Source organism: Puma concolor, chromosome D2 (assembly GCF_028749965.1).
Source record: "Puma concolor isolate L17-30 chromosome D2, mPumCon1.1.hap2, whole genome shotgun sequence".
Lineage (NCBI taxonomy): Eukaryota > Metazoa > Chordata > Mammalia > Carnivora > Felidae > Puma > Puma concolor.
In genome coordinates, this window is record NC_141677.1 from 20,761,170 (window position 1) to 20,782,297 (window position 21,128).

Below are 21,128 nucleotides of genomic sequence, written 5' to 3' on the forward strand. Positions count from 1 at the left end.
TGCTGAACCCACAATTGATGATAGGCTAAAGCTGCAATTGGTGACCCCAATGTGATAAGCCGAACCTGCAATAGTTTTTTTAGCAAATAACTGAAAGAACAAAAATATTCTAGAAAATATAGAGAAAACAAATTATTTCAGAACCCAGCTAAAATGTTATAAGGAAGCATATTCTATACTTACCTCTGCCTTGGCAGTGCATTATAATTGTTTATTTCCTTCTGTCAGACTTTATTGGGAGTGGGGGAATGTTGTGTCTTTTACCTAAGTTTGGGGCCTTGTACGTAGTTATGTAATCAGAAAAAAAAAAGCTGTTTTTCCATGTCAAGACGAGAAGTTTGAACAGATGACATGGAAAGTTCCTTTCAACCCTGAGAGACTAAGAAAAGGGAGTAGTGATAGTTGTTTACATACCACTTAAAAGTGGGCTTTTCCTTTGTTGCATCAAGGGCCAATGTTTCAAAGCTACAGAAAGCAGTTGACTCTCAGCTTAATATTACAGTGGTAAGAATTTTCTAACAAATATAGCTACCCAATAGAGGCTGTTTCAGAAGGAAATAATTGGAATATAAAAGCTGATCCTTATATACGTTTAGTTTAGGTCTTCCCAATCTTTTTCATGTCATTGCCGACACAGAAAATGGTTATACAGCATATCGATCAATATCTCAAGGCATATTTGTCACACTTTCTCAGGACTTCGAAAGAACTAATCTAGTCTAACATCCTCATCTGCAATGAGGGAAAGTGAGTCTTAGGGAATGCTACATTTCCGGATCAAGACTTTAACGTTAATAATGGGAATAGAGTCTTTGCACGACTAATCAGCCAAAGTTTCCTCCCTACTAATTAAGCAGGGTTGGATGTCAGGGTTGAAGACTGGGTCTGGGATAGTTGCAGTGGAGGGGACGAGGGTCTAGTTCAGTATTGCTTTAAATGTGGTCCTATGACCACTGGCATCAGAAATTGTTAAACAATGAGGAACCTGTTGAAAACAGAGTCACGGGCCTCACAGATATACTGAATCAGGCACTGCATCAAGTCCAGGAAATCTGCATTTTTAGGTTTGAAACGTGCCCCACTTCCCCCGGCCCCATCAGTGTTTTGGATACTGAGCGTCAGTTGGGGCCTGAACTCAGCGGCTCTGCTGGTCGCGCAGCACCCGCCAGCTTGACCTCGGAGCAGCGCAGGCCGCACAGCTATCCCGCGTCCTAACGGTAAAACTGTTACGTACTGGCCCTTTCGGTCGTCACAGGCGGACGCCAGCCAGCCCAGCACTGTCGCGGTGAGGTGGCCACAGTGCCTCCATCAGCCTCCAGGCCGGGCGGAGGAACTGAATGCGGAGGAGAGGGCCGGGGGCAGAGGTGCGCTCAGCTGCGCCTCCTCTAGGCCAGGGCCCTCCGCAGGCAAGCCGGGCTGCGGTTTCCTTCTCCGCCCCCGAGCCCTCCTGCTTTGCAGCCCCACCCACCGGGAAGCTACTACAGCGCCTGCGTCAATTCTGCCCTGCCTAGTTCCCCGGCTACTGACCGGATGTTAGCCGATTTCCCATAGTGCCTTGCGAGTGGCGGGCATGAGAGTAAACTACAGAGGGTCACCAGCGGGTTTTGTTCGTCATTGTTGGAGTTCTGTTGTGCCGCGGGGGTGTAGGAGGGTGGCGCCTGGTCGCTGCTTTGTAAGTTGGTGCAATGGCGCTTTTCCGGGGCGTGTGGAGCGTGCTGAGTGCACTGGGAAAGTCCGGAGCGGACCTCTGCGCGGGCTGTGGAAGTCGACTGCGCTCTCCCTTCAGGTAAGGACCTCTCGCCTGCACTTCAGGAGGCGGCACGGCTCAGGACGGTCTGGGTTGGAGTGTAGACGTTTTCGGACACTTTTTTGTGTCTCCTAGGTGGTCCGGGCCACCGTGGCGCTTTGAATCATGCCTCGACTTTGCGAAGGGGCTGGTGGTTTTGCGACCAGGCCTTATCCAGCAGTCTTACTTTCCGGCCACCCTCCACCTTTCCTCTTCCTTCCCGCCGCTCCGCGCTGTCCAACCTTGTAGCCCTCGTTCAGAGTTCTCTGCGAAGTCGCGCGCCAAAGAGTCTCTCTCCATCAGTAGAGGCGTTGAGGAGGCAGGGTCCAGGAGCTGAAGTGCTGATGCTTTCCTCCACTCTGCCCTTCTTAACAGGCATAGATGGAGCTTTGAGAGTTCAGTTTTGCAGGTCTTTTCTCTGGTTAGGACAGGGTTTTAAAAGTCACTAACACCGTGCCATATATAGCATCCTGATGGCGTCTTTTTGGGGGGAATCTGTGTTCATCTAAAAGTGAATATTGGCACTTAAATACTTGATATTGGTTATTTTCTTTATACGTAGTTTTGCATATGTACCGAGATGTTTTTCATCCACCGTGAATAGTTATCCGAAGAAGCCTCTGACTTCATACGTTCGATTTTCTAAAGAACAGCTACCCATATTTAAAGCTCAGAACCCAGGTAAGGAGTTTTGGAGCATTTACTGTTTTCTGATGTAATAAAGAAGCCACTAAACAGTTTTACTTCAAACTTGATTTGCACTTTGAAAGCATCCAGTGACTGCGGAAACATCACCATTAACGTTTAGTGGTCTGTAAAGTATGACATTTTTTACCAAGTACAAATTCCTTATAAATAATTGAGCTAATGAAAGGTATTTTTATTTGTTTCCTATTACTATGTATATTTTATTGAGGTATAGTTGAAGCACAGTGTTACACTAGTTTCAGGTGTACAACATAGTGGTGACTGGACAACTGTATACATTATGCTATGCTGACCACAAGTGTAGCTGCCATCAATCACCATACAAGACTATTACAATACCATTGACTTTATCCTCCTGACTTACTCATTTAATGAAAAGTATTTTAAAAATAGCAGCATGTGGAGTGGAAGCACCCAGGGAAGAAGATGAAAAAGCTGAATTTTGGGGGTCTAGTTGCCATTGGCCTGGAGCACCATTGATGAATCATTTTATTACTTGCTTTAGCTCCTGCTTCAGGGAATTGTTAATGAAGTTGCAATGAAATAATAACTTATGTGGATGTGTTCTGTAAACTGTAAAGCTCTATACAAATTGCTAATTCCAAGAGGTTTTTCACTGGAAATCAGTTGACTTCCTGAAAAAAAAAAAAGATTTCCAGGTAGGATTTTTGTTGACTCCCTAGAAAGGCTGTGGGCCTTCATTTGTGATTATAGTAGTGTAAAGATAATAACTAAATTAAGAATAGTCAACTTTATGATTTCTAGAGCCCTTTCATAGAAAGGGCTCTACTTGTGAAAACCAAATGAACTGTAATGAAAATTCCTACATTATAAAGAATTGGTTTAAGAGACATGTTTAAGAAGTACTCACATGTTTTAAAATGTTGTAGTTCAAACTAAGTGGTTTGTTAAAATGCCACTCCAGTTAAGATGAGGAAGGAAATGGGGAATAATGATCAGTTAAGATGAGGAAGGAAATGGGGAATAATGAATTGATTTTAGAATAGCTTGTTGCAAGTAGTGTTTCTGTAACTGAAATACAAGGCAGTGTTACATGAATCAAGATTATATTTTATTGTTGAGTCAGGTTTTATGAACTTAATAATTCCTGAAAGATGGGAAAAAATTTTTTGTTTGAAATATGAAGTAAAAAGCTTGAAGACAGTGATTACCCAACTGCTTAAACTAATAATTTTGGGGGGGTATGTGACATATTTCTTAATTATTAGGTAATAGACTTTAACAATTCTGGATCAAGTATGAAATTAAAGAAAACCTAAATCATTGTATTAAATTATATGTGGTATAGAGGTGTCTGTAATAAAACTTAGAGCTAAAGCTAGATTTCCTAGAAGTCTTTAGAAATTAATCCTGAGACATAAAATTGTGACTTTTTCATTTTATTTCAATCTATAGATGCGAAAAATTCAGAACTAATTAGAAAAATTGCCCAGCTATGGAGGGAACTTCCTGATTCAGAGAAAAAAGTAAGCATATTGGTTTTCAGTATTGCTGACCAGTTATTCTGCAGTTAAGAATATGGGGTGCCTGGGTGGCGCAGTCGGTTAAGCGTCCGACTTCAGCCAGGTCACGATCTCGCGTTCTGTGAGTTCGAGCCCCGCGTCAGGCTCTGGGCTGATGGCTCAGAGCCTGGAGCCTGTTTCCGATTCTGTGTCTCCCTCTCTCTCTGCCCCTCCCCCGTTCATGCTCTGTCTCTCTCTGTCCCAAAAATAAATAAACGTTGAAAAAAAAAAAAAAAAGAATAATAGTCATGTCCTTTAAGGGACTAGATGATTAAAAAAATTTTTTTAATATCTGTTACCTATAAAGGAACTTCATACTTTCTGATTCATAATGATTAGAAAATGGATGTATGGCAGTGGCAACAAAGGGTTGGCAATATCTGAAACTGAAGACTAGTTGTTAGACTGTCACCTTTGTTAACATTTTTATGAAAAAAACATGTTTTTAGTCCATATACATGTGATTCCAGAGCACATGTTTCACTTGGTGGTTCAGTCTGTCTTTTAATTTTTTTTTAATTTTTATTTATTTTTAATGTTTATTTTTTTTAATTTTTTTTAATGTTTATTTATTTCTGAGACAGAGACAGAGCATGAGTGGGGGAGGGGCAGAGAGAGAGGGAGACACAGAATCAGAAGCAGGCTCCAGGCTCCGAGCTGTCAGCACAGAGCCCGATGTGGGGCTCGAACTCAGAAGTTGTGAGATCATGACCTGAGCTGAAGTCGGACGCTCAACTGACTGAGCCACCCAGGTGCCCCTAGTCTGTCTTTATCTGATGTCATGCAATTGTCTTTCCCTGGCGTTTGTGCTGTGTTTGATTTATCAGCAGTAATTTATTGACTTCATGTTTGGGTTTTTTACTTATAGATATATGAAGATGCTTACAGGGCAGACTGGCAGGCATACAAAGAAGAGATAAACAGAATTCAAGAACAGTTAACTCCAAGTCAGATTGTATCTTTGGAAAAAGAAATCCAGCAAAAACGTTTAAAAAAGAAAGCATTAATAAAAAAGAGAGTGAGTATCAGTGAAATATTTTTTTCCTTTGGCAAAGAACTGAAATTTATAGAACAATGAATATTGGGAGTTTTTCTTATTTTGATATATGTGGCTAAATGGTAGAATGTCATCAGGAGTACCCCAGTTAGGAAAAAATGGGATAACTCTTTTCTGCCACTAGGACCACTTGGCATTGAGTCTGTCTTGGAACCCCTTGTTACTACTTTTGAATGTATCCAAATTTAAGATATGTAGTTAGGACTAGAATGAAAGCTGAAGGAACAGAGTTATGAAACAGCCAAATCAGGAATAGCAAGAATCTTTGTGTCTGTGTCTTGTCTAGGATAACCTGCTGATTTGAATTGTTTTATAGGTAATGGTGAGTTTGATTATGGATGAGTTTCATTATGGATGTTGCTAAATAGACTGATTTCATTAACACATCAGGAAAAAATGCCTTTATTGTATCTAGTCAAATAAGAAGTCCTATAGGATGAACTACTTTTCCTCATTAAACACCCCACATGGTTCAGATTTGTAGTCTGGTCCCAGTTTAAGGTTATTAATCCACATAAATACTATTGCTTGAAAGACTACATTTTTCTGTAGGAACAGTATTAGGTATGAGATGGTCAGCTTGCTGGTCCAGTACATATACTGTAGAAAATGGTCATCAGAGTTAAAACTATTTCTTTGAAAAAGTAAATTTGAGACTTTAATGTGAGATGACAACATATGTCTCCCTGACTCTTGTTGAGCTCTCCTAGCACCAGAGTTCAGGACTCACCTATTTTAAGTCAGTAATCTAAATAGCAATCTAGTCTTCTGATCCAATTAGTAAAAAGGAGCTAGAAAAGACAATAGAAATACAGTGTCTGCATAGGGGTAAGTATTTGGAGGGCTGGGTACTGAAGTTTATTCTCCCTCCTTTATTCTCCCTTCCTTTTTAATGCACCCATCCAATGTAAGAGTGGAGAGACCAGAAATGAGGATTGGGCAGTAATACGGGATTTCCCTTTCATATATTTCTTTTTCTCTTTCTCCTCCTAGTATTCCCATTTTATGTTTGTTACACCTGTTCTAAGTTGTCCTATAGTCCTTGGATAGTCTTCAGTTTTTGGTTTATTTTCAGTCTTTGTTCTCTTTGTTTTGGATTTTTGAGGATTCTATTATTACATCCTTTAGCCCAGTGATTCTTTCTTCAGCCATGTCCAGTCTACTAATAAACCCATTAAAGACATTCTTCGTTTCATTACAACATTCTTGTCCCTCTCCTCTCTCTCCTTTCTCTCCTTTCTCTCCTTTCTCTCCTTTCTCTCCTCTCTCTCTCTCTTTTTTTTTTTTAATAGGTGCCATATCCAGCTTGGAGCCCAGTCTCCTGAGCTGAGATTAAGAGTCAGATACTTAACTGACTGAGCCACCCAGGCACCTCTGTTACAGCATTTTTGATCTCTAACTTTTTTTGTTTTTTGGTTTTTTTTGGTTACTTCTTGGGATTTCCATCTCCGAGCTTTACATTGCTAATCTGTTCTTGCATGCAATCTGGAGCCTTTAGCATACTAATCTAGTTGTTTTAAATTCCCGGTCTGATAATTTCAACATCCCTCCCATTTCTGGTTCTGATGCTTGCTTTGTCTCTTCATATTATGTTTTTTGCCTTTTAGTCTGCCTTGGAAGTTTGTTCTTGATTGATGGACATAATGTACTGAGTAAAAGGAACTGCTGTAAATAGGCCTTAGCAATGTGGTGGTGAGGTGTGGGGGTCAAGAAAAGCATTCTGTAGTCCTACAATTAGGTCCCGATCTTTTAGTGAGCCTATGCAACTGGTCTGTGAACTTCACAAGAGTTTCTCAGTTCACTCTTCCACACTCCCCCTCCCCATTAGGTGTGAGTCAGGATGACTAGAGTGTGCAGGAGTTGGGTGTTTTCCCTTCATGCAGGTAAGTTAGGCTCTGGTTAACTAGTTTCCCCTGAAGGCAGGCCTTGTTAATAGTTGAGTTGAGTGCTCAGGCATTTCAAAATAGTTTCTTTTCCTCTCTTCCTTTCTTACAGAAGCAGGGGAAATATTTTTTCTGGTATTAATTGTGGAAATCTGGTTTAGCTCCTAGAAGTAGATCACAATACTGTGAGGACTGTCTTTTTTTTTTTTTTTTTTTTTTTTTTAATTTAAGTTTATTTATTTTGAAAGGCCAAGAGAGCCAGCAGGGGAGAGGCAGAGAGAGAGAGAATCCCACACTGTCATTGCAGAGCCCGATGCTGGGCTCAAACTCACTAATAGTGACCTGAGCTGAAACCAAGAGGTGGACGCTTAACCGACTGAGCCACCCAGGCGTCCTGTGAGGACATTCTTATGACTGGCTCCCCCTGAAGCCAGAACATCCAGCAATTCATTAATTATAGTAGAGGTTTTGGTACCCCAGCACTGGTTCCAGCAGGGGTTGCTTCGACTCCCTGTATTTACTTGTGTGTCTCTCCAGTCTAGGGGGCAGCAGTTTGAAACAAACTTCTCTCCCTTAGGGATCCAAGAGGGTTGTTGATTTTTCAGTCTGTTCAGCTGTATACTTAACTGTTAGGAAGAATGATGAATTCCAAGCTCTAGAAACAAAAGGGGAAACAGTTACATTATGAAGTACCTGGAGTCTGCAGTAGTTTTATAGTAGTTCTGTGTCTGAGAAGTCCAGGAAGAATGAGGTTAATCACAGGGGCTGTACTTTATTTATGAAATAAAATTGGGTTTGTTATTGACTTTAACCAAATTGCCATTAAAAACCACATAATTTATGAATTACAAGTACTACTATCCAAATTCAAAAACTAAATAGAATAGTGCAGCATCCTTTATTCTCTGAAACTCAGAAACTAAACATTAAAAAAAATTTTTTTGGGGCGCCTGGGTGGCGCAGTCGGTTAAGCGTCCGACTTCAGCCAGGTCACGATCTTGCGGTCCGTGAGTTCGAGCCCCGCGTCAGGCTCTGGGCTGATGGCTCAGAGCCTGGAGCCTGTTTCCCATTCTGTGTCTCCCTCTCTCTCTGCCCCTTCCCCATTCATGCTCTGTCTCTCTCTGTCCCAAAAATAAATAAAAAACGTTGAAAAAAAATTAAAAAAAAAAGAAAAAAAAATTTTTTTAATGTTTTTATTTATGTTTGAGAGACAGAATGTGAGTGGGTTAGGGGCAGAATGTGAGAGGGAGACACAGACTCTGAAGCAGGCTCTAGGCTCTGAGCTGTCAGCACAGAGCCCAAACTCAAGAGCTGTGAGATCATGACCTGAGCTGAAGTCGAACACTTAACTGACTGAGCTACCTAGGTGCCCCTTGAAACTAAACTAACTTGGGGCGCCTGGGTGGCGCAGTCGGTTAAGCGTCCGACTTCAGCCAGGTCACGATCTTGCGGTTCGTGAGTTCGAGCCCCGCGTCGGGCTCTGGGCTGACAGCTCAGAGCCTGGAGCCTGTTTCGGATTCTGTGTCTCCCTCTCTCTCTGCCCCTCCCCCGTTCATGCTCTGTCTCTCTCTGTCCCAAAAATAAATAAATGTTGAAAAAAAAAATTAAAAAAAAAAAGAAGAAACTAAACTAACTTAAGCAGTAAGGGATACATGTATTTGCTATTTTTTTTTTTTCAACGTTTATTTATTTTTTGGGGACAGAGAGAGACAGAGCATGAACGGGGAAGGGGCAGAGAGAGAGGGAGACACAGAATCGGAAACAGGCTCCAGGCTCTGAGCCGTCAGCCCAGAGCCCGACGCGGGGCTCGAACTCACGGACCGCGAGATCGTGACCTGGCTGAAGTCGGACGCTTAACCGACTGCGCCACCCAGGCGCCCCTGTATTTGCTATTTCTTGCCTCCTCTGTCCTTTGGTACCTAGTGAAAAGAATTGAATTTAACACATCTGTTGAAGTTTAAAAGTTGAGAGATACCAAGGAAGGAAATGAAATGAGAGATTATTAAACAGATACTCTAGTGTTTATGAGTTGTGGTAGAGGCATATAGTGGCTGGGAGATGGTAGTGTTCTGGAAGGATGAAACTGAAATTGTTTTAACCTTTAAAAAAGATTTTGTACCTAAGTGCTCAGTTATTCACTTCATGGAGACCATGAAAATAATATGTAAGGGAAAAGTTTTTATATGGAAAATAACTCCTAAAACCTTTTACAATTTTCAAAACTTAGTGCTATCACAAAAATAATTCTGATCCCGAGTGAGTAGTCATTTTGTATATACAAAGAATCATAACATTCACTTATAGGAACTTCCTGTAATGCATAGTAGTGAATAAAGTTTCTGTAGGTAAAGTCTTACAGAAGTTAAAACTATATCTAACTCTTCCATTTTTGTTACTCAGGAGTTAACAATGCTTGGAAAACCGAAAAGACCTCGCTCAGCTTACAACATTTATATAGCTGAAAGGTTCCAGGAACATAAGGATGGTACATCACAGGTAAAACAGAATTAGATTTGTTTTTTAAATTTTTGTTTTGATTTTTAAAATATTTAGACAGAAAATTGTAGGGGTGTCATATGTTAGGATGTGAAGAAAAGTAGTAAATTATTATAAATAAGTACTTTATCCAAATAATGCCCTCTTGTATCTTTTAAAGGAAAACACATTTTCTTGCCACATACAATTTGAGTACTTAGCGGGCAATATATATATTGTCAGCTTTTTTAAATTTAAAATAATAACATTTTCAAATTTATAGGGGTGTTAAAGTTCTGGAGACTTCTTATCAGTCAGTCCTGGGACTGTTTTACCATCACTGGGAAAGAATGAGAGTGGGATTATAATACTTTGTACTGGGATTTGAGTATAACCTTGCTTCATATTATATCCTTTAATAAAATTTTGGTTATGCCCATGAGAATGTATTACGCCCATGAGTATCACCATATGAATATGTCAAAGAAGAAAAGAAGTGTGTCATTCCTGCTGTGGCTTATTCTTTCCTTATTTCCTTGTTAGAAGCTCCAAATTGGCAATTGTATTTTTCCTTTTATAATATGATAGGGTAAGAAGAGCATACATTCAGATCTCTAACTTTTGTCAATCTGAGATGAAGGTTTTTGCCACTGTGCCACATTTTGGGTTATTAGGATCGGTAGTTCATTTCATAAGTCCTGTTTGACACTTGATTAAATAATATGTATATGTGATATGGTCTTCCCTGGCTGTATACTTTGATTTATTTACTCCTTGGGATTTTAAAATTGTTTCTATGGCCTTAAATTACTAAAAATATATGCTTGTTTATTTTTTTAGTTGGAATTTGCTCAGTCACTAAATGACTTTGGATTTAGTTTTCTTATCAGTGTAAAAAGGTTATATGCTAGAGAATGCTCCTAAATCAGTGGTTCTCAACTCGACTGCACCTTGGAATCACCTAGAAAGCTTAATGGCTGAGAGACCCTATCTCAGGATATTAAAATTAATGCAACTATCATTTTTATTCATTTTAAAAATATTGGGTATATATCCTTATAGTTAAAAGAATCAAAATAAGACTTGTTATAAAAGATAACCAGTTTTCACAGCCCTGTCATATAAGTGAATACCTTTCATTGTTAGCTCATTCTTGTGCTGTTTATCTTCATATCTGTAAATAACAGCCTTATATTGTTACTTCTTGATTTTTTTTCAATTTTCAGCATTACCTATATTTAGGCATTATCTCCCATTATTTAAGATGAGCATTTATTACTTTCTCATCCCACTGTTCATGTTTCCATTTTCCTGCCTCCCAGTATACTTACAATTTTGGTTAGAGAAGTATCGAGCATGATATTTGCTATGCCATTTGCTATGCCATTTGCTATGACTATTTTTTTTTTAATTGCAAAACTTTCACTGAAGTTCAGTATGTCTTATGTTTTTGTTTCCTTAGTTTTTTATGTATTATCAGTAATTTAGCCCCAAACCCTTAAATATTTACCAGCTTTCAGTGCATTTAGATGCATTAGCTATTCTGTCAGTTTCAATCTGGAACCTCTGTTTTGTTCCACTTTGGTTGTAGCCTTTTATTGCTAGTGCACAGTTGACATTCATCTTTGTGGTGGTTTGGCTTCTGCTGTTGTCTTTCTTGGTTTACTGATTTTATTATAGCAGCATCTCCCCAGTGAGAGTACATGGAAGATCAGTTTTTTGAATTTTTGCTTGTCTGAAAATAATCTCTAACCTTATATTTGCTTGATAGTTTGGGCATAGAATTCTAGGCATAGAATCTAGAGATCATGTTCTTTCAGAATTTTAAAAATATTGCTTCTTTCTCTTGTTAATAGCTTTTGAGAAGTATAAAGCCATTTTGATTATTGGTCCTTTGAATGTGATCTGGTTTCATTTTTCTTCTCTCCCCCCCCCCCCCCCCCACCTTCCCCGCTGTGTTCTCTTTAAGACCTCATACTTGTTTTTGTGTCTTCTGAGCTGGTCTTCTCATTTTCTTTTCTGTATTGTTTTTCTCTTAACCTTTTTTGCTTTTCTTTCTGGGATACTGTATACGTACATTTTTACTTAATCTCCTTGTTTCCAGTGTGGTACCACTGGCCCCAACTGTACCTGATATCCACAGAGTAGCTCTATTTTACCCTTTTGAGGGGATAAGTCCTAGAATCTGCCCATGGTGGGGATTTAATCTCTTTTTCAAGAGAATTTCAGTCAGTCTTACTGTTTTAAGCACACCTTTCACCACCGTTTTCTACCTATCTGGTGCTGCCAATTCCTGAGCTGCTTGGGAATTCTGCATTGTAAATTGGTTTGCTTTATGGCTTTCCCCAGTACCAGGTTGGGAATCTGCCTTCTTGGTTAGGTAAGTCAGTTACCATTTCTCCACCTACTTTTTAAATTTTTTTTTTTTCAACGTTTATTTATTTTTGGGACAGAGAGAGACAGAGCATGAATGGGGGAGGGGCAGAGAGAGAGGGAGACACAGAATCGGAAACAGGCTCCAGGCTCTGAGCCATCAGCCCAGAGCCAGACGCGGGGCTCGAACTCACGAACCGCAAGATCGTGACCTGGCTGAAGTCGGACGCTTAACCGACTGCGCCACCCAGGCGCCCCATCCACCTACTTTTTAGCTGCTAAAATTTTGTGTTGGTAGTTTCCTCTCCTGTTGTCTTTGTCCATGTGGGTTTATGCCTTAAAAAATGTTGTTTATTCATTTACTTAAAAAAAATAAACAATAGAGGGGCGCCTGGGTGGCGCAGTCGGTTAAGCGTAACAATAGAAATTTATTGTTCACAGTTCTGGAGGCTGGGAAGTCCAAGATCGAGGCACTGTCATGGTTGTCTGCTAGTGAGGTCCCTCTTGGTTCATAGCTGGTACCATCTCACGGTGTCCTCACATGGTGGAAGGGCTTATTTAATGAGTTTTAGGAAGGAGCAAAAGTAAACATCTTTCCATCTCTTTAATTTTCTTTAATGAATTACTTTATTAAGGTGAAAGATCAGATTTTTTTATGCATGCAACTTTATAAATTATTGTTGAACTCAGTGAATACAAAAGTTTATGGATTAAATATAAGGAAAAAGCTTAGCTATGAAAGATTGAAGCAATTCCTTCCAGAGCTAAGAGAGCAATTATTTAGTGAGTAAATGTCCCTGAATATATTAGATGTGTTTATAAAGGTAAGTATTAAAGTGTTCCAAAACATGATGGTTATGTAGTCTCAGATACTGTCTATATCTCTATTTTTGTTGGTAGGATAAAATACAGAGTTCTGGTCAGAACAGTAAAGTTCATTATTCTCACTCTGCTTCTGTTTAAAATCACTGATGACTTCCTCTTAGATTTAAATAGATTCTTTTCAGACCATTTCCCTCCCTTCTTCACACTTGCCTTCCCGACCCCTCTGCCCCTCATTCTCCATCCACCCATTTATTGCCTCAGTCTCTGCTTTCTGGGAGCAACAGCACATACTGTGTGAGGTGTGCTGACTCTCCTCTCTAACTCTCCTCCATCCCTGGGTTTCCTGCATCCTTTAATTTTATAAATGAAGAACCAAGCCTAAGAGAGGTAATAATGACTTTTTCCAGGTCATATAATTTAAGTTCAGCTAAGTAGAATTAAGGATCAGTGTTGTATTGTTCCTATGAGTATGCCTGAATACTTAGGTACAAATTTTAGAATAAAACATTAAGATACAGGGAAGAAATAAAACATTTAAGTCTTTGAAGTTAGTCTATCATAGGAATATAGTTGAATATAAGTATTGTTGAATCAAAAAAGATACATCTGCACAGCAAAGGAAACCATTAACAAAGTGAAAAAGCAACCTACTGAATGAGGGGAAAGATTTGAAAATCATATATATGAAAAGGGGTTAATATCTAAAATATATAAAGAACTTGTACAACTCAGTAGCAAAAAAACAAGCTGACTTAAAAAATGGGAGAGAATCTGAATACACATTTTTCCAAAGAAGACAATACAGATGACTAACATGTACATAAAAAGGTTTTCAGCATCAGTAATCAGGCAAATGCAAACCAAATGAGATATCACCTCATATCTGTTAGAATGGCTGTTATCAAAAAGATAAGAAAATAACAGGTGGTGGCAAAGATGCTGAGAAAAGGGAATTGCTGTGCATATGTTGATGGGAATGTAGATTGCAGCTCACTGTAGAAAATGGTATGGGGTTTCCTCAAAAATTTAATAGAATTGCCATATGATCCTGCAGTTCTACTTCTGGATATTTATCCAAAGGAAACAAAAACACTAACTTGAAAAGATATCTGCACTCCCATGTTCATTGGGCATTATTTACAATAATCAAGATGTGGAAGCTATCCAACTGTCCATTGATGGATGATGGATAAAGAAACTGGTGTGCATGCATTATTCAGCCCTCAAAAAGAATGAAAATTTTGCTATTTGCAGCAACATGGATGGTCCTTGAGAGCATTATGCTAAATGAAATAAGTCAGAAATAGACAAATAACTGTATGATCTCTCTTATATGTGGAATCTTGAAAACAACAACAAAACAACCAAGTTCATAAATAGAATGGATTGGTGGTTGCTAGAGGTTGGGATTGGGATGCAGAATGGGTGAGAATGGTCAAAGTGTACCAGTTTCTAATTTTAAATAAGTAAGTCCTGAAGATACATTGTACAGCATGGTGACTGTAGGGGTGCCTGGGTGGCTTCATCGGTTGAGCATACTACTCTTGATTTTGGCTCAGGGTCGTGAGGTGAGCTCCGTGCTGAGCGTGGAGCCTGCTTAAGATTCTCGTCTCTTCCTCCCCCACTCACGTGTGTGCACATGCTCTCTCTCTCCTCTCTCCCTCTAAAAAACAACGACATGGTGACTATAGTTAAAAATAATATATTGCACTTTTGAGGGGCACCTGGGTGGCTCAGTTGGTTGAGCATCCGACTTTGGCTCAGGTCATGATCTTGTGGTTTGTGAGTTCAAGCCCCACGTGTGCTGACAGCTCAGAGCCTGAAGTCTGCTTCAGATTCTGTGTCTCCCTCTCTCTTGGCCCCACCCCTGCTTGTGCTGTGTCTCTCTCTGTCTTTCAAAAATGAATAAACATAAAAAAATTTTTTTTTAAATGACATATTACACTTTTGAAAGTTGCCTGGAGTAAATCTTAAAACTTCTTGTCACAAAAAAAAATTTTGTAACTATGTATTGTGACAGATTAGTTAACTAGACTTAGGGTGGTGATCATGTCACAGGATATACAAATGATGAATCAAGTTTACACCTGAAATTAATAATGTCATATGTCGATTATATATCAATAAAAAAGGATAATATCTACATCCTATTCACTTTTTGTATGTTTTAAGTTTAATAGTTCTTATTTAGAAAGACGGGGCTCCTGGGTGGCTCAGTCGGTTGAGCGTCTGACTTCAGCTCAGGTCATGATCTCGCAGTTGACGAGTTTGGGCCCCGCGTTGGGCTCTGTGCTTACAGCTCAGAGCCTGGAGCCTGCTTCAGATTCTGTGTCTCCCTCTCTCTCTGCCTTTCCCACGCTCATGCTCTGTCTCTCTCTGTCTCAAAAATAAAGATAAACATTAAAAAAAAATTTTTGTTTTTTTTTTTAGAAAGAAAGGTAAGGAGCCCCTGGGTGGCTCAGTCAGTTAAGCATCTGACTCTGGCTCAGGTCATGAGCTCATGGCTCATGGGTTTGAGCCCTGCTTCAGGCTCTGTGCTGACAGTTTGGAGCCTGGAGCCTGCTTCAGATTCTGTGTCTCCATCTCTCTGCCCTCCCCCACTTGTCATCTGTCTCTCTCTCTCAAAAATAAAGAAACATTAAAAAAATTTTTTAAAAAAGGGAGGTAAGGAATTGATAAGACTTTGCCTGTGATTCTCGATATCAGATTTTATTATTGGAATCAAGAATTAAAAAAGATCTTTAACCACTGAAGTCTCTGTATCTGGTACTTAAACATATGTGTTTTACAGGTAAAGCTGAAGACTATAAATGAAAACTGGAAAAATCTCTCCAGTTCTCAAAAGCAAGTAAGTAGTATGGTTTTAGTCTCAAGTGTCTAGTTGGAATATCTGTGAGAGAATATATTAGGGCAAAGCTTTATTCATGTGAAAACAACTTTATATCACTAGTATCACAAAGTATTTTAAAATTATTTTTATATCTTTAGGACCAGTTCAGCTTTTTTCTTTTGGTAGTTTTTAACTACAAATAAAAAACAATGTCACTCATAACTTAAAGTGTTCACTCTATCCAGTGACAATCTCACCTTGCCTCAGCTCCTTTCCCACATCCCAAACCCCGAAATTGTAACAACTTAATTATCTTTATCTCAGCCTTTTTCTCATCTTTTATATCAAAAAAAAATTCCTTCCTTAGTCCCCCATTATACATGTAGAATAATAGGTGATTTCTAGAGTATATGGAAGCATTCCAGAAATTAATTGTAAAGATTCTTCTAAAAGAAATTATTTTAACAGTTACACTTTTTCTCAGGTGTATATTCAACTTGCTAATGATGATAAAATTCGTTATTATAATGAAATGAAATCTTGGGAAGAACAGATGCTTGAAGTTGGACGAAATGATCTTCTACGTCGCACAGTAAAGCACCAAGCAAAAAATGGCATTGAAGAGTATTAAAATAGAAGATTGAGTTATGTTCATAATGGATAGACACAAGAAACCAATTAGGTCTCCATATCTGATGCTGTTGAAAATTAGAAAGGATAAAGTTGGTGAACATTTTATATTTAATTCCTTTTTCTTTAGCCCATGGACTTCTGCCAGTTCAATACATTTTGTATTAGTATCTTGCTTTGGAAAACCCAAACAGATAAAAAGTTCATGTGAAATTTACTTTGTGTTAAGGAACTACTGAGAATCACAATAATCCATGAAATGCAGTAGTGAATCATTTTACCTTTGATAAAGGTAAATCAGACTGTGAAGTTTTTCTTACTTGATGACTGGAAAGAGTATTCTTGTTTCCTTATATATATATGGAGGCAGGAGTTTCATATTCAAAAGTGCCCCAAATTGTAGAAGTCATGGTGTTTTATGATACAGTTGTACATGTTTAAAAGAGGGGTGCCTGGGTGGCTCAGTCGGTTTTACATCTGATCTTGGTTTCGGCTCGGGTCATGGTCTCACAGTTCATTAGTTTGAGCCCTGCATCCGGCTTTGCTCTGATGGTGTGGAGCCTGTTTGGGATTCTCGCCCTCCCTCCCCCCCCCCCCCCCCGCCCCGCCCTTCCCTCACCTGTTCTCTCTCTCTGACCCTCCCCGCTCATACCCTCTCTCTTTCTCTCTCTCTCAAAATAAAAGAGCACCCAGTACTCATCTATGTAAATGCCAATTCCTAGGTATAATTCATATATTCAGAATTGATAGTTGTACTTGCAAGGAATTGCTGGTTTCAGTGCAACTTTTTATAAAAGGGATGGAGAGATTTATAAACGTTTTCCTTATTGCCTTGTTTCCTAAAGTAAAAACCAAGAAATTGTGTACCAAATCTATGCATATTGTTTTATATTGCATAGAATAAAAATTTTAAATGTTTCCTAATTATATGTTTTAGGGTGAAAGATTCATTTTGCAAAAATTTTTCCTGTCTTCTTTTTTAAGTAGGGATATGTATTCTGAATTATTTTCTCTGTCTCACATGAGTGTATTTATCCAGGAAGTAGACAACTTGTCTAGTATAAGTTTTAAAATGAGAGATCTAAAAAACAAAAGTCTCCAGTGTCTTTAGACTTGGAATTTAAACATTTTGTGTAACATATAAAAGCCCATATAAGGTATAGCCAACTCTGGTCTGTGGGCCAAATCCAGCCCAATGCCTGCTTTTCATGGCCTGTGGGCTAAGGATTGTGTTTACAGTTTTAAGTGGTTAAAAACAATTTTTCAAAACACACAAAAATTAAAAGAGATTTGGTGTCCATAAATGAAATTTTATTGGGACACAGTTGTACTTACTCTTTTCCTCATGGTTTATGGCTACTTTTGTGGAACAGTGTTGAATAGTTATTTCAGAGACTGTGTAGCCTGCCTAAAGCCTGCCTAAAATATTTACTATCTGACCCTTTACAAAGAAAGTTTGTCAACCTGTGGCCTTTAGTATAGACTAGTGTGACTAGTGTTCTATGTGTAAACTACTAGTGTCCAGTGTATAATTGTTAGTAATAGTTCTATAAAACTCTTTTCAGAGGTTGTTTTAGAATCTTTGTCACCATTATCTTAAGAGGAAAGAAGTCAAATCACTGAAGAAGCTAAGCAAAGTTGCTCCACAGTGTTAGCAAGGAAAATACTCTTTAGTTTCAAATTATATTAGTATAATAAAAAAGGTCCATATAGTGTGGGATGAGATTCTTTTAAATTATTTGTTATGGCTTAGTAAAAGCTTCACGAGCTTTCTAGTTAGTATATACCACATACCTTATCAACTTTTAGCATTTGTTTATCCTCTCTGGGGAGTCAAGCAAAGGTTTTCAAAATCTATACCACCTTTTGATTAAAATCATTCATCTTTCACCATCAGTTCACAGGAACAGGATAACTCAAAATTTATATGCACTTAATTTTATGCTAAATATGGAGAAAAATTGTAGCTTCTAAATCTCCAGAAAAACTCTGAAGATTTTTGTAGTTTCTATATAGAAAATCAGTACAAAGTCATGAAAAGATAACTTGTATATAATAAGCTTGACAAAAGTAGGGACTGAAGAGAAAAATAGAACTTAAGAGGAAGAATAAGATTTAAACATATAAAGTTGGGTGTTTTCAAAGTTTTCCCTGTGGTTACAAATACAGGATGGTCTGCCATTAGTTAAATGGATATGCCATGAAAAAAAAACAGATACAGCGTGATTCTGAGGCTAGAAGGATTTGGGGAAAGAAGAGGAGGTACACTACTAGTGTCTATCAGTCTTTATTATTAGGGTTTCCAGGAAAGAATTAAGCCCTCATTCCCTGTGGCATCTAGAAAGGTACTGATTATGTACCATCTTGAGAATGGAGAAAGTCATCAGTGAAATAATTTACTGTGTTCTGTGCTTCACATGAGCCCAAGGAGCACATACGAGTCCGTGTTGATAGTACAATATTCATTGTAGAATGGGTAAGATAGAGAAATGAATTTTGTAAATATCTGCCTGGACAAATGTAGTACAAAACATATCTTCACAATTACCTTCTGGGCGCTTTTAACATTTAACTACCTACGTATGGTATTTTATACAGAACACATTCAAATCATATCTTTCCAAGTATATTGGGAAATCCAGTATCCGGTAAGTTCTCAAGTAGTTACATTCTCATATTGGAAAAAGAAGTATGAAACAGTGGCTAGAGCGGAACCACATTATGATAATACTTTATTGGGTATTGATAAAGTTGGGTATCATAAAATAATGATAATTTATTGGGTTTTCTTCATTTCTAAAAGAATGTTACTGTTAATACTTTAAATATTGGGATATCTGAGTCCACACCTTAATAAACTTCAGTACATGCGGAAGACTGGAATGCCATATACCAAATGCAATCTAGATTCACAGTATACACAGTTTCTGTTATAACTTTTAATTTTTTTTTATTTTTAGAGAAGGAGAGAGCAAGTGGGGGAGGGGGAGAGAAAGAGGGACAGAGGACCCGAAGTGGGCTCTTTGCTCACAGCAGACAGCCCCATGCGGGTCTCAAGCTCACAAACCGTGAGATCATGCGTGACCTGAGTCGAAGTCGGGCGCTTAACCAACTGAGCGACCCAAGTGCCCCACAAAGTTTCTATTATAAAGAACAGGCTCTTACTGGTCAATAACCAGTGGCCACTCATAAAAAGCCTTACTTTTGGGGCTTTTCTTAAGTTGCCCTAACAAAGTATTTGCTGTAGGAGGTACAGAAAGTGCTAGAGGGAAAGATGCTGAAGAAATGAAACAAAGTAGTGTTCACGCTGTTCTAAGCAGTTAGTCATAAAGAGATTTTTGTACTTTTGTTCATTGGAGTACCAATGTTGGGTTCTTGAAATAATTTGATGACAGGAGAGGGGGCGGTGTGATTACTTTCTGACATTTACTTAAAGGATATTGTGTGCACATTCAGCCTACTGTAATTGTGTAGTTTTGCTATTGTTTTTGGCTAACTCCTTTTTTGGAAATGCCATTTTAGAAGATACGCCATATGTTTTTATAATGGCTCTAAATGTGTATATTTAATTTGTAAATTAAAAAGGTATTACTGTAAGTGGATTTAAAGTAACCAGAAAATTTTGATTTTTTTCTGACATTCGCTGCACCTAAAATTAATCACCACCAGGTTGTGCTAAAACAACAGGAAGTTTTAGTATAGTTAACTGATGGTATCCATTATTTCTCTTAATGATATCAATATTCACTTTAAGAAAATTCTCTTCCTTACTTTTTTATTCTCTACCACTCTTTTCTTCATAGCACCAAGCTCTTACAGACAAATTTGAAAATGTTATTAAGCACAGATTCTGTGTGTTTTGCAATTTTAAAGCAGTAATATTCTTTTCTAAATTGAAGCTTTGGAAAGAATAAGAAAATAAACATTTATTATTTTGAATTTGTAAAACTCCAAACAGAAAGTAAAATTATACAAAGCTGCTGTTATCAGTCTCACATTTTTCACAAATAGAATACTTCTGACAATTGATTAAATCATTGATTGCATTTAATGGAAAATACATAAAATGCAAAACCTTTTTCTAATACATTTAAAATATTAAAAAAATTTACTGGATAAGGATCTAAATACTAAAATTGACCCTAAACAAGAATTTTGATTAAGCTAAACATTTTTCTCACAACATCATTCGAAATATTTTATATAAAATGGTTTCTGATTTACATATGTGATGTACAAGAAGATACTTGAGTTAATTCTTTTTTGCTGAATTTAGAATTTATCCAATTTCATTTCTCCTCCTGCCCCAAATCATGTATAAAATATGGACAGAAGGAAGGGAGTGCATGGTTTTGACACAGTGACCTTTTATTATACAGGCTGCCAACTACCAGCCTTCACATTAGAAAACTTGATTTGGTTGTACCCATCTCAAGGTCCTGTTTAAATTACTTGTTTAAACTGGAAATTTACTGCATTGAATTGGGTGGGATTAATGAGAGGAGGAATCCAAATTTGTTTATTAATCCTTCAGAAATTATTGAAGCATTATGAGCATTTTCTATGAGTTTTGGATTTTTTTTTTCCTCATTCACCCATCAGAACAGGACCTTAGTAGTTGTGTAACTAAGGTTTATACCCTGACTACAAGACTACTTAGGTGGGGGGAGTGGAGATTTGTTAAAAACATAGCAGTTTTCTCTTAATTTTGACATTAATAAATCTGATTATGTGTAAGCTTAGTATCAAATATAAATTAGACCTAAACAACTCAGGACATTTCCCCAAAAGTTATCTCCATCCTCAGTTTTTACTTTTGCAAAGCTCCTACTTGTCCTCTGTAACAAGAGCCTGAATGACAATTTGACTGAATGGTGAGATGTCATAACCTTTAGCTAATACTATTACTGATAGTATTATCTTGGATTCAGATGTGAAGTGTTCGTTTTTAAATGGAAAATGGGAATTGATTGTTGATGGACTTTGTTTTTATTTAAATTCTAATTGGTTAACATGTAGAGTAATACTTTTTTCAGGA

At 38.0% G+C, this 21,128-nt stretch overlaps 1 protein-coding gene across 1 annotated transcript; it reads left to right on the forward strand.

Annotated features, from left to right (window-relative positions):
- The first annotated feature begins 1,346 nt into the window (after positions 1–1,346).
- TFAM (transcription factor A, mitochondrial) lies at positions 1,347–17,014 on the forward strand. Its single transcript, XM_025918186.2, has 7 exons — positions 1,347–1,786; positions 2,349–2,467; positions 3,911–3,981; positions 4,886–5,035; positions 9,358–9,453; positions 15,422–15,478; positions 15,945–17,014. The coding sequence occupies exons 1-7, from the start codon at positions 1,686–1,688 to the stop codon at positions 16,089–16,091; spliced, it is 741 nt and encodes a 246-aa protein (XP_025773971.1). The 5' UTR covers positions 1,347–1,685; the 3' UTR covers positions 16,092–17,014.
- Positions 17,015–21,128: the final 4,114 nt, after the last annotated feature.

What these genes read in the sequence shown, in the direction of transcription:
- TFAM (XM_025918186.2), top strand. Translation starts at nt 1,686, where the DNA reads ATGGCGCTTTTCCGGGGCGTGTGGAGCGTGCTGAGTGCACTGGGAAAG. An exon ending in CGACTGCGCTCTCCCTTCAG is followed by an intron (nt 1,787 to 2,348) that starts GTAAGGACCTCT and finishes CTTTATACGTAG; the next exon opens with TTTTGCATATGTACCGAGAT. An exon ending in TTCCTGATTCAGAGAAAAAA is followed by an intron (nt 3,982 to 4,885) that starts GTAAGCATATTG and finishes TTTTACTTATAG; the next exon opens with ATATATGAAGATGCTTACAG.